General features: G+C 41.7%; 2 gene segments (V, D, J or C); both read right to left on the reverse strand.

The window, feature by feature from the left end:
• Positions 1–1,448: 1,448 nt before the first annotated feature.
• Positions 1,449–2,088, reverse strand: LOC119087697. The segment is given in 2 exon segments: positions 1,449–1,810; positions 1,913–2,088. Coding segments are annotated over 2 exon segments (411 nt in total).
• A 7,487-nt stretch (positions 2,089–9,575) lies between these two features.
• LOC114687300 lies at positions 9,576–10,497 on the reverse strand. The segment is given in 2 exon segments: positions 9,576–9,940; positions 10,037–10,497. Coding segments are annotated over 2 exon segments (417 nt in total).
• Positions 10,498–10,501: the final 4 nt, after the last annotated feature.

Genomic DNA, 10,501 nt, shown 5'->3' on the forward strand with positions numbered 1-10,501 from the left:
CATTTGGGCCTCATTATATAGGAGAGACATTGGTAAAACACTTTGGTTTTTACAGAAAGTCTGTGAATGAACAAAAATAGCTACGTGCTAGGACTCCCTAATAGGGAGAGTAATGCTGAACTTGTCCCTACAAAATACTGCATTCAAACACTGGATAAAATAGGACTTGTATAAGAAAGTGACTAACTCAGAACATCCACACTAACAATGGCTCACATTAACTGCTTTATACCATGTCTTACAGAATATTTGCGTCTTCTCTTGGTGAGTCTCACCCATCTAGCCCATACCACTGTTGTATTGTACCAAAATACAAATGTAATCATATGTTGAGGGGGTCCCTGCAGGTGGTCACGGCAGGCAGGGAAGAGAACCATGAACAGGTGAAAATGAAAATTTGTTTCAGATTGGCTCTGTTAACATGGATCAAACTCTGGGGAGCCTGATGACAGATGATTTATTCCCAGTGAATTTAAGCATGGTGCAATTTGGGGAAAAAAATCTTGGTATAGCACAACACCCACTGAGTAAGGAAGTGTAATTACATCAAAACTCGACTCAGAATACATGTAATTTCTTCTAGAGACAGGCTAACCTATACAACCTTAAGAGCCTACAGAAGGATATAGCCTAGTCTTGATCATACAGAGAGTATAGAGGTCATTTGAGCTATTAACCACCTCTGGTCTTGGTTGTGGGAGCTTAGGGGAGGCCCTGGATATACAGATGATGTATGAATCATTTAGACTATCAGGTAACTCCAGTCCTGGAACAATATTAGCTAACAATAGCTAACTACTACATGGAAATTTATAGCTAAAGTCCTTTCTGTGTCTCAAACTATCCTCCAGAATCTACTGCTGCCCACTTTTGGAGAAGGTTGAGAGACAACAGAATAGGGAGAAAAATGTGTTAGTTGATGAGAAAGGGTCCTCACGTATATGCCTGACTCAAACAACTTCTCCCTCATCTTTTCTTTTTAGTTTACCTATGGCCATGGACATTCCTGCTTCTCCAGATACCTTTCTCTTGAAACAAACAAACAAACAAACAAACAAACAAACAAAAACCTCAGTGATGATCTGAGTTTCCTGTGGCATCTTAAAATCAGTTATTTTGCACTGTCCTTTAGATTTGTGCTCCTCAAATACTTGTAGAAACCATCTGCCTTCAATCCTAATGTTACAGGCAATACATACATGGCAGAAAAGAAGAAGCAGTGTCTTCTCTTAGTTGATATCTCTAGGGTCTTTCATTGTTGGCAGAGTCTAGGTACTCAGGTGACTATGATGTGAATTACCATTCTGGCTAATCTGCAGACTCATCTGTGCATAAAACACAGAACTAATTCACCTTATGGACTGTCATAGGAGGTTAGGCTATAAACTGAAATGCCACTGAGGCCTCCAAAGCCCTGGGGGCTTGGAGTCTGAGGTGTGGGTTAACACTCAAGGCCCACTGCTTCCTGGCTGGCTGGGTTTGTGCACGGGGAAGCAGTGGCTCTGCATGGCTGTGCCATAGCTGCTGGCACAAAAGTACACAGCAGTGTCATCCAGTTCTAAAGACTTGACATGAAGATTCAAAAGAGCTTTATCTGGAGACTGGGGTGAGAAGCGACTCGGAACTGATTCATTTAAAATGAGTTGCTTATTATTGTAGATAAACATGATCTTCAGCAATTGCTTAGAGTCTTGCTTGTACCAGTACATAGCATCATGGCCCAGCTTTTGTTCACACTGGAGAAACGCGTTATTTCCCACCTGTGTGACAAGATGTTTTGGAGTCTGAAAAACAGCCGTCTCCAGGGGACCTGTGGAAAAAATGATCAGAATTCAGGGAAATTTTAGAAGTAAGCAAAAGCAAAAGCCTCAAACAGGATCACATCTTCTTGCCTAGGAACTCAACTACTCACCTACTCCTAAGAGGCAGAAGGCCACACAGCTTAGGAACCTCGAACCCATGATTGGCTTATGGCAGATCAGATAAGTCCTTACCTCAGGGTTCTACTGCTGCTATCAGACCAGGCAGTAGTCTTCACTAGAGCTGACACGTGATTTGTCTATCTACCACTGAAACCAGAAAGGCACTTGATTCACAAATACAGACAGACAGATATATGCGAGCATGCATGTGTGTGAGCACACACACAGAGGCAGAGAGAAACTGAGACATAGACAGAGAGAGGAAGACAGGCATTGGTAGTACGAACAAGAGTAAACCCAGACAGTTCACATGCATTTTAAGGAGCATAGAACTAGTATTAATGGTACAGCATTGGAGGAAAGAAGAATGACTATGAGCCTTCCTGAAAGGTCAAGTGCAGCTTACTGATTTCAGACCTTAAATACCAATGTAGTGCAAAGGAAGACAAAAATAATCTCATTCTTAGAATAGTCTATTCTCATAGGAATTAAAAGAATGGAATCCAAATGTGGGGTCCTAACTCCTATGATCCCAGCACTCAGAAGGCTGAGATAGGAAGATTGCTGAGTTCAAGGCCAACCTAGCTATAAGGCCAGGCCAGCCAAAGTTAAAGACCAAGACCCTACCTCATAAAACCAAATTTAGAAAATATAAAGATTGCCTATGGATCAAGAATATGAAGTACACACTCTGTGGAAGGCAGGAATTCATTTTAAAGCACTTTATACAGCATCCCATTTTCTCATCTGCAAAACAGTGGGCTAAGAATAATTCTCAAGTCCAGTGAGCACTCATTAATGCATCCAGCACACACTGCTGCATTGCATTACAAAGCTTATGTGTGCAGTGTTTCAAAGGAAGATGTAAGGAAGCAAAAAGAGAAAGAAAGGAAGACAGGGAGGGGAAGGGAAGGACAGGGACGGGAAAGGAGAAAGAGGATAAGATGGAGAGACAGAGATGGAGGAAGAGAGAACTTAATGAAAAGAGCAGGAAAGAAAAGAAAGAGGAAGAGGGGGTGGGATGAACACTGTAAGGGACAGGTCACTCTGGTGATCACAACCATGAAAATAAATGACAATACTTAAAGATGTACTTTAAGTAATTATCTAGCCTACGACTACTTTCTTCAAATATTCTTGACACAATCAGGCAAGCACCCCTAGAAATGATGCTAAAATGAGCCTAGCTTAAAAAAAAACTTTTTTTTCATAGGAAGCAATGATAGTTCTAAGTACTATTAAATACTGTTTTAAAGAATTGAAAAACCAGACGATTTTGTAATGATTTTTTGGTAATTGCCTAGAGGATAGGAAGAGACAAACTCAGTTGTATAGTTTCCTTCCTGATAGGTCGAAAAAGAGATAGATTCTGTTGTATAGTTTCCTTCCTGATACATCTAGCTGAACCGGAGAAAAGAGATCTGAACAGAGAGAACCCAGAAGTGAGTCTGCAATCTGTGGCAAGGGCCAGGCTTCAGTAAGAAAAGTCAAGGGAGGGTGTGTATGAAAACAAAGCAATTGTAGCTTGGCTGTCACCTAAAAATAAAAATGTACAGGAGCAGTGGGAATGGGGCTGAAGGCCAGAGAAGAACCAGAACAAACAGGAAGTGGGCTAGGCAACAGCCAGGTGCTTATTCTGGTCACTGATCTGAATTTGGCTTCTTTAAGCTCTTATATTTGCCCACACTGGAGAGTGTGTTTCAGTGGGAAAAGCATAGTATGTGTTCCTCGGTTCTGTATATAAAATCATCTACTTGGGACCAAAACTTCCTTTGCCACTTCTGCTTTGGGTGACTTCCATCAGAATAAACTCCTTGAGCAGTCAGAGGACACTCCTGAGTGCTCTGGCAGAGCAGGGTGGTGACAGAATGTCCCACAGCCAGGCTGTCAGGTGCTTATTGCTGCACAGGAGCCCCAGGAGATTCCATTGTCCCAGATGTTCCCCTCCCTGGGCTCAGGCTGTTTCTCATGTTTCCTAAGGAACAAGGCACAGGGCAGCCTTTCTGTTCTGCTCAGAGAGGGGTGGATTACAGTGACTCTGACCCAGAAGAGAAAAATCAGTGTTCTCACAGACAGAAAACAACAACAACAACAACAAAAAAAAAAAAACAACAGTCAATGTACATACTATTTATTGTTATTAACAGCTTCCCAAGTAAAAATCCAGACCAAACCAAAGGAGACAACATCACATTACAGGCCATTTGCCCTCCAGATTTACAAAGTATCAGTTGTTTGTTTGCCTTTTTAACTGCTGAATTCTCATTTGTCCTCCTGAAAAAATGACATGCACTATTTGTACTATTGTATGGATCACTAAGCATTTAATCTAGTTTCTTGAAAAGAACGATTAAAAATATTTGTAATATGTTATTTATTAATATCAATTAAATGTAATAATATAAATTATAGACCCTTTTTAGTTTTAAAAGTGGTAACATTTTACCTTATTCACAATTGGGAAGAAGTTGTAGATACTTTATGTGACTACTAGTGAGAAATATCCAAAAGATCATGAATTCTAAATTAAAGTCCTAAATTAAAGTCCGCAGTATTAAATTTTAATTTTGATGCTAGACCTGTGTGTTCTTGCCTTTTCAGGTGTTCATAATTCTCAGCAGATTTTGAAAGTAGCTTTTGACACAGAAAAAGATTTAGATTTCAACTTAGAAAATTGAGTTGGTAATCTTCACTATATTTCTTTGTTTCATTCTAAGATGAGCTACAAAATTAACCTTTACAGAAAAGGGGATTGTTTTCCAATTCAGTGATCTGGCTAGACTCTCCTTTGGTGCAATATGATTGCATGTGTTTGGCAGTGTGGGAAGATGGCCTAGAACTTCCTTCTGCTACCTAGCATCTGCCCACAGAAAATGTAATTTTATGACATTCTTGGATTTCCAAGAAGCAAGGGAAATTCCAAATGCTGTAAAGGTGAAATAGAGCCTTGTGTAAAAACACATAGTCTCAGACCTGTGTTCTGGGTGCCAGTCAATGCCACTAGGTTTTCTTCCTCTGGGTATCTTGATAGCATCAAAATGTTGGCCCTAGTTCCAAGGGTATTTGTAGACAGAGACAGAAGTTGAGAATAGTGTTCACCGGGGAGTGTGTTCCTGATATCTTTTGGTGCTATTGCTGCTATTTTGATGGAACATTTTCACGAACCCAGAACAAATGCTTATGTGTGAATGAATGTTCATGCGTCAAGGATAGAAGGATCCTCCCCCAACAGGCAGATGAACAGCAACAAGACCTCTCTGGTATAATTCTTCAGTGGTGTGGCAAGAGGGACATAGAAATGAGACTCCTGGTCTCTTGGCCTCACCTGTAGATTTCTGTTATATCCTCAAGTGTCCTGAGGAGGCCCTGGTCTGCAGCATTCATTGCTGGGTGTAGGAGCTCACATCATGCAAGACTGGACTGACTAGGCTTGACTGAGCTAAGACATAAATCCTCCCTCCCAGAGCTTTGTTTATTCCTTTCAGGCAGGTTCTCCACCTGCACCTGCCTGTGGGTTCCCAGCCTTCTCACCACAAACCCTACTTTCTAATCCCATGCAGGACCACATACAAGAAGTCAGCCAGGCCATCTGCTGGAACTTCAGTTCAGAGAGAGGCCCTTCACATCACATCACATCCCTGTCTCACAGCCTCCACAGACCACACTTTCCCATGCTATAAATAGGTCAAAGTTTCTCCTAACCCTCTCTTAACCAGTGAATTCTCTCACATCTTCCTTAGAAGGCTGAATCTCAGAGTCACAGCTCCTCCTTGTGGCCAGTGAGTTAAAAAGCATTCTAAGCTTGGTCCCTACATGCTTTCTGTTTATATTTGTTTCAGAAAAGACATATTCCACTGTAAAGTTGAGGAGTAGCAACTGAATAAAGAACAATGTAACCTGAAGTGGGGGTGGGCATACTGAAGAGTCATTGTATATCTCATTTTGGCTATCAGACTATCGAAACAATGAACTTCAAGACAGAATACTCCTAAGAATCTTGCTGGGGCCATCAGAAGGGAAAATTTTCTCCCAGAAAAATATGTGCAAGTTGTCAGGTTATTTTTTAGAAGGATGAAGCTGAAACACTGTTGGGCAGGACCACACCTTGACCCAAAGGAACTGCTTAGATATACACATCTCTGGAGCTCTGTTTAAAACAAATGAAAGTTCTTATCGGGGGGAAGCCTGAAGATGGACTTGGGAAATTCACTGGATCTTTCCCACCCTCTTTCCAATGTGAGCACATTGAATAAATCTACTTCATGCTTTTCACTATTTAAACAAAATACAAAGGGATACAAAGCAAACAAAAAAGATGAAAATGTTTAGAATTTAGCATTTCTACTGTGTACTAGGGTAGGTGAGTGGCAGAGGATTTAGAGGCAGGGATACACACAGGAGAACGGTTGTCATTGTCCAAGCCTTTCCCATCCCAAATTGATTTCTCAATAGGCAACATCTGAGAAAGTGATGCCCATCCAGGCAAGAACAGGGTGATGCAAGGGCTGACTAAGGCCACTGGGGAAAAAGAGCCTCCTGTGATGCTGCTAGAAGAGGGCAGCATTGTCTTTTGGCTCCCTTGGCTTCATGAGCACCTTTAAAGGAAAGAGAAAGAGCCATTGTCCACAGAGGCCGCAAGCTTGACCCAAACTCCCTCTCCCACTCAGCCTGAGAGGTCAGACAAAGCACATGGTCTCAGGCCCATGCACAGGGGTAAGCTATGAGAGCCAGAGGCATACTCAAGTTCTGAAACTCAGGAGTGATAAGCCCAGAAGCAGAGATTGAAACGTAACTATTTGATAGTTGTTCTCTTGATGGTCCTAATTAGTGGAAAAATATCTGGATCTGTGAAGATTCTACAAACGATGTTTGAGTTCTCAACTAGACATTGAGTGGTCCGTGTGTGTGTGTGTGTGTGTGTGTGTGTGTGTGTGTGTGTGTGTGTGTGTATGGAGGGCACTTTCATGTAAGGAGGGCTTCATGTCCTTAATTATTGGTCAGGTTCCAAATTCTATGTAACACATAGGAAACTTCATAGTTTTGCTAATGTTATGAATCATAATGTAATACCTGAAATGCAGATTGTCTTATGCAACCCCTGTGAAAGGGTCTTTCAACCCTCCAAATTGTCGATATCACCACAGCAAAAATGAGAGGAACTTGAGTGAATTCATTGAATCCCAGGTCAACTTTACTTTGTTCCCAATGTGGAGTAGCAAATTTGTGACCACATAATCATCTATTTTATAGACTCTACTTATTTAACATCAATTTATATAAACTCCATTTTTTATTCTTACCTTCCTGCTTCTAATAAAAAGAACCAAAAAAACCAAGCACATTTCCAGTTCAGAATCAATGGGATACTTATTGTGTCTGTGGTTGCAGTGTCAATTTCTTCCTCCTCATCTCATAAATCAGAATTTCTTACCTGACGGATCTAATTTAACCAGTGGCAGGAACTACGATTGTGGCCCTTGAGTCACTAGGAAGGATGATCACGGAAGTAGTGACCCTACTTCATGTAGAGGGAAGTTTATTGATCCCGCCCTGCCTTATGGTTCTGAAAAATCTCTCCCACCTGCAGTCCCGCTGCCGCTTATAAAATAATCATTCAGACGCTTTTATTAATAACAAACCATATGACCTATGGCTTCAGCTTCTTGCTAGCTAGCTCTTTCATCTTAAATTAACCAATTACTATTAATCCATATGTTGTCATATGCCCATGGCATTATCTATCTGCTGGCATCTTATTGCTCCTTGGGTGTTGGGCTCGAGTCTCTCTAGACTCTGCCCTTCTTCTCTCTGTATCTCTGCTTGGATTTTCCAACTGACTCTGAGTTGCCTTGTCATAGGCCAAATTAGCTTATTTATTAGCCAACCAGAGCAACACATATTCACAGTGTATAGAAAGACACCCCACAGCAATTTCAACCTTTTGGGTTAAAACACGTTATCTAAACAACTACTAATAAAACATTCAAAAAAATTTCAATGTAATTAAAGTGGAGGGGGAAAAGGAAGATATGAGTCACTCAGTTCTTTGCTAAGAGATTATTCACTCAAGTTTATGTCCTAGTCACACTCTATGGTGTCTGCAGACAGTCTGTAAATCCTATGGCCTCTGACCATCCCTGGATGAGATAGCCTATCTTGGTCATTTAATTTCAGGTACCTATCTGTTTAAAAACAACTGATATTAAAAAAATAAACAGACTTCTTTCTCCTGGGGAAGCCAGGAGAGAGGCAGGCACATGAGGGTTTGTGTACAGGAAGGAGGTGTTTTTGCAAGGCTGTGGATAAGCTGCTGGCACAAAAGTACATGGCTGAGTCCTCCAACATTGTGGGTTGTATCTTCAGAGTGAAATATGAATCCTCTTTCCTTTCAACTGAAAACCGATCCTCCTTGAATAGATCAGACTTGTCCACGGTTTTACCACTGAAGAAAGAAACCAGAAACTCCATCTGCTGTCCCAAGATAAGTTTATACCAATAGAAGTAAAGGTGATTAGAGACAGGGTCACAGCTGAGGGTCACCATCTGCCCCACATGTACCACTTCATGACTTGGGATCTGCATGACTTTGGGTCCTGTGAGTCCTGTGAAAACAGAAAGAAGATTAATAGAATGGTTCAAAATTATCTCGGTATGAAATGAAAACTGTCAGGAATTCTTAAGAATCCACCTGCTTTTAGGAGACTGAAAAATAAACAGCATAGGAGCCAGATATCCATAGTGGGGTCACAGCAGGAGTGTTGCTTCTCTTAGCTTGAGCAACTAGGCTTCAGAAACAGAGGCAGGACATACTACACTCCTATGGTCCCAGAGGCAAGGTCTGACAGTTACTGGTGAGTGGTAATACAGTGCCATCTACAGGTGAAAGGAGCAAACATTAGTACCATGCATATACCAGGATTCTGTTGTGCCTATGAGATCTGATGGGGTGCTTTGGACAGAGGGCCATTAGTAGTTAGAGAGATTCTGGCATCCAGCATAGGAAGTTCCCAGAAATAAGTCTTTCTCAGAAATGCCAGAAGGTTTTCTTCTTTGATACTGTGGTGAGCAACAATTCAGAGGCATCAGAATCTACAGTTAACAATACAGAGTACAAAGACTCAACATGAAGATGAAAGAGATGTAAGGAAAGGATCAAGCATGAAAGTCTTATAAGTTTCAATGGAAGGAAAAAACAAGAGTTGAGAACCTGACCATAAGTAAGGAGAGTAAATCCAGTATTAGTACAGATCAAATCAATGATTTTTTTGGGATATGGAAACTTGAAGAGCCATGTGGGAGGAGGAAGAGTGTCATGGAAAAGGTGTGAGCATACTTGGAGCCAGAATGAGGACTGAAGTACAGGCTCTTGAAAATAGAAGTCTCATGAGGGCACATATTGACAGGGAATTGGTGAGAACAGTTAAGTGGTTCATAAAAAGATTTCTCAGGACTAAAACCCTTGAAACAACTTTCAATTGAGCTTGTCAGTCCCATATTCAACTCTAGATGCCATCTTACTCCAGTCAAAGACTGCTACTATGCAGACATAGAATTTGGGAATAAGATATCTAATTGGAAGGTGGTGTTGTGGTCTGAGGTTTCTACATGAGTCCTGTGCACTACTGACTGAATCTCGAAGCCCAGGTGGACCTGTTACAGCAACCGTTTCCTGGATAGACTGAGGAGGTTTGTGTACAGGAGAGCAAGAGCTCTGTAGGCTGTGTCTTGGCTGCTAGCACAGAAATATGTGGCTGAGTCATCAGGCTCCAGGGCTGAGATCTGAAGGTCTAGGTAGGATTTCCCTGGATTGTGAGGTTGGAATCGGGTTGAGATAATCTGGTTTTCAACGAGTTTTTGGAGTCTATAAGAAAACATGAGCTGTAGGGACTTCTTAGCACTTTGTCTATACCAGTACATAGCATTGTGAGATAGATGCTGTTCACATTTCAGGGTCCTTTCATTCCCCATGACTGTCACCAGATGTTTTGGTGTCTGGATAATTCTAGGATCCACTGGACCTGTGAGAATAAGAAACCAAATTTAATCCTCAAAAAAATTATAAAAGGATGTTTCATGGAAAATACAGAAGTGTATGGACCAAGGCTAAGACTCACCTGCCACCAAGAGACACAGGGCCAGGAAGTTGAAGAGCCTGGAACCTATCATAATGTTGCACAAGATGGGATCTATGTCTCCGTCTTTGGGACCTGGCTGTCTAGGTGCCTTTACTTACCATGTGAGAGAGTTTGCTTGGGTGTTCCCTGTTCCTGTAAATGACTTCAGCTCACACTTCCTCTCTGCCCTTTGTGCTTGTCAGGGCTGATCATGCATACATAGACTGCCAGACACAGACCATACCCAGCAGCCTCCCAAGGCACCTAACACAACTGCTTGCACCGGAAAATAGCACACTCTTCTTTCTGCTTTGTAATACCTTTTCGTACCCTGACACAGATTTAACCCTTTGGATAGGTGCCCTTCGTTCTGCCTCTCATCGACCCAGATCAGGCACACTCAGCCTTTCTTTCCTTCATCCCAAGAAAGGCAGCCTCATTGCTCATGAGAGCCTTTTCTGAAGC

The sequence above is a fragment of the Peromyscus leucopus genome, chromosome 3 (genome assembly GCF_004664715.2).
Source record: "Peromyscus leucopus breed LL Stock chromosome 3, UCI_PerLeu_2.1, whole genome shotgun sequence".
Taxonomy (NCBI): domain Eukaryota; kingdom Metazoa; phylum Chordata; class Mammalia; order Rodentia; family Cricetidae; genus Peromyscus; species Peromyscus leucopus.